The sequence below is a fragment of the Suricata suricatta genome, chromosome 7 (genome assembly GCF_006229205.1).
Source record: "Suricata suricatta isolate VVHF042 chromosome 7, meerkat_22Aug2017_6uvM2_HiC, whole genome shotgun sequence".
Classification (NCBI taxonomy): domain Eukaryota; kingdom Metazoa; phylum Chordata; class Mammalia; order Carnivora; family Herpestidae; genus Suricata; species Suricata suricatta.
This window is the reverse complement of record NC_043706.1, coordinates 5155453-5158104: the sequence shown is the minus strand read 5'-3', so window position 1 is coordinate 5158104 and position 2652 is coordinate 5155453. Positions and strand designations below refer to the sequence as shown.

Below are 2652 nucleotides of genomic sequence, written 5' to 3'. Positions count from 1 at the left end.
AAACGTTCCAAAAGGAAACTTATTTCCAACAACGTTATTCAGAAAGGAACAGAGCGAATGTCCCAGCGCTGTCGTTATGTACCCGCGTACTATCTGTGAAGCTTTACTCTTAAACTCATCACCTCTTGTTACAAGACTGAAAAGCGATGCAAAAACAGATGTTATTTTGGTTCAACCCTTTTTACCATGTCATGGAAATAAATGAAATAATTTCTCGCTATTGAATTCACGTGAATCGTGTTTAAAAATACAGATTTGAAAAAACAAGAAAACTGGAACAAGATCTTACCGGTTAGTCCAGGACTACAGGAGCAAAAGTTCGTCCTCGCATCGTTCAAGACGACCACCCGGAACCACGTGGATTCAAGACTGTGATTCTGGATGAGGGAGCAGCAGGCAGGCAGAGGGGCCACAGGCCCCCCACCCTCCAGGGGATCTGTGTGACACTCCTGGGACACTCCCACCTGCCCAAAAAACAAAGGAAAGGGGGGAATAAAAGGTTACCTGAGAGAGATCAGAGTCCGGTAGGACCAGAGCCTCCACACCCCTCCCAGGTGATGGGGGCAACAAAGGCAGAGAAATGGCAGCTGGAAAGTTTCCTTAAACCCTGCAGCCCAGTGACAGAAGCTTGAGGGGGACAGACTATAACTTTTCTCCAGCAACTCCTTACTCTCTTAATGCTAATGCTTTGCTAGAGAGAAAACCTCCTTAGCCTGACAATAGCTGGGCCCCAAGGATCTTGAGAGTCTTGTTTAGCACAGGAAAACCGCACCAGAAACTTCCCCTGGACTTCACCTCCCCCAAACCCCAAGGGTATAACCAGTCTCTCCTCAAGGACCCTGGGCAGCTCTTACAGCCCACGGCAGGGTCCTCGGGCTTCAGCAAAATCATCATTCTGCACTAAAGACATCTTCAACAATTCTTTCTTGGTCGTTGGCTCCAGACGCTGCAAACCCCAGTGACCCCCACTCCCCGCAAAAAAATAACATCATCAATATTTCTTACGGCTGTTTTGTTGTTTTAATGATGCTGCATAGAAAAGTATGAATTTTATGATCGTTTGACATTATACACCACAACAAGCTTCTGTCCCATCAAAATAATTCTATTTTTAGTGCCCAGTAGTTTGGGTTTGTTTTTTTTTTTAAGATTTTATTTCTAAGTAATCTCTACACCCAACATGGGGCTTGAATTCACACCCCTAGATCCTGAGCACACGCTTCACCAACTGAGCCAGCCAGGAGCCCAGGGGCCAACTCATTTGAACACACAGAAAATGTTTTCTGAAAGGAAATCCTATTTTAGGAATGCTAAGAACTTTTCTTGAAGAGTTACTGCATGCCAGGCAGTGAGCAAAGTGCTCTTATACTTATTACTTTATTTATTTCTTACAGGAATGCCGTAGTAGGTCCTATTATTACACCTACTGTACAGATTAAAACAACATAAGTCTTACAGAGGATATGGAATTTGCCCAATGTGACACAGCCACTAGGAGACAAAGTCATAACCAAACCTAGGCCACCTGACCTGGCAACCACATGAGCTCCCCCATGAAAGAGTGATGCCCACTTCTCAATATTTATTTAAAAAGAAAGCCTTTTCTCTGCTCGGAAAAAAAAAAAAAATTAGGTCAGGAAAATTTATCAGCAAATCCATTTGTAAGAGTCACCTTAAGGTGGCGACTGAGCGGCCATTCTGCTGTAGGTCGGAGAACTCCTTGCACCAGTGACCCACACCCCCCTAACCTGCAGAGGTGGAGTGTCCCTCACAAGTTTGAAAACAGCCAATCATGAAGCTACAGCTTCCCAAAACCCTGACAGAGGAGGCAACCTATTCCATCCCGTCACGTCCCTGAAATCCGCTTATTTGATCATCTGCCCTCCCAAGATCAAACCCGGAAACCCCTCACTCATAAAAACCTCGCCCATCGCCTATTAGGCGCGACTTCCCTGACTCCCCACTCCCGGGGTCATGGAACTTCGCCAGGGAATTGCAGTTCCCAATGAAGACTTTCTTGTCTCCATAACCCGGTCTCTTTCTTTCCTCTCATCTCTGCCTCCATCTATTAAATCTTACACCATTCTTCCACGTTAAGTTACTGAAGCTCCCACTGACTGTTTTTTAAAGATTTACTTTGGGGTACGGTCACCTGCCTGGCTTACAGTGTTAAGCAATCGACTTCGGCTCAGGTTATGATATTATGGTTTGGGGGATCCAGTCATAAGTCAGACTCTGTGCCAACTGCTCAGGGTTTGAACCCTGCTCCAGATTCTCTGTCACCCTCTCTTCTCTCTCTGCCCCTCCTATCTCTTTCTAGCTCAAAAATAAAATAAAACATTAAAAATTTAAAAAAAATTATTTGGGGGGAGAGCACGAGCTGGGGAGGGGCGGACAGAAGGGCCAACAGCGAGGGACAAGATCTGAAGCAGGTTCTGCGGTGACAGGCTGACAGCAGGGACCCCGATGTGGGCCTGGAACTCACAAACTGTGAGATCATGACCTGATCAACTGAGCCACCCAGGGGCCTCAACCAACTGAGCCACCCAGGGGCCGCCTAACTAAGTAAAGATTTTGGCTGAATTATTTTTCTTTTTCTGAAAGAAAATGAAGCCTCTGCATTGGCTCTGTACACATGGCCAGGTGTGGTTA

At 45.9% G+C, this 2652-nt stretch overlaps 2 protein-coding genes across 2 annotated transcripts in view; both read right to left on the bottom strand.

Moving 5' to 3' along the window:
* The window catches only part of LOC115296524 (zinc finger protein 91-like), an 80479-nt gene that overhangs the window by 26879 nt on the left and 50948 nt on the right, over positions 1-2652 (bottom strand). The window contains exons 8-9 of the mRNA XM_029944976.1: positions 1673-1748; positions 290-464 (exon numbers count right to left, since the gene is read on the bottom strand). Coding sequence (XP_029800836.1) covers positions 290-464; positions 1673-1748 — 251 coding nt within the window. The remainder of the gene's footprint in view (positions 1-289; positions 465-1672; positions 1749-2652) is intronic.
* LOC115295647 (zinc finger protein 665-like) overlaps positions 1-2652 on the bottom strand; it is a 114016-nt gene that overhangs the window by 60434 nt on the left and 50930 nt on the right. The gene's annotated exons all lie outside the window — the stretch shown is intronic.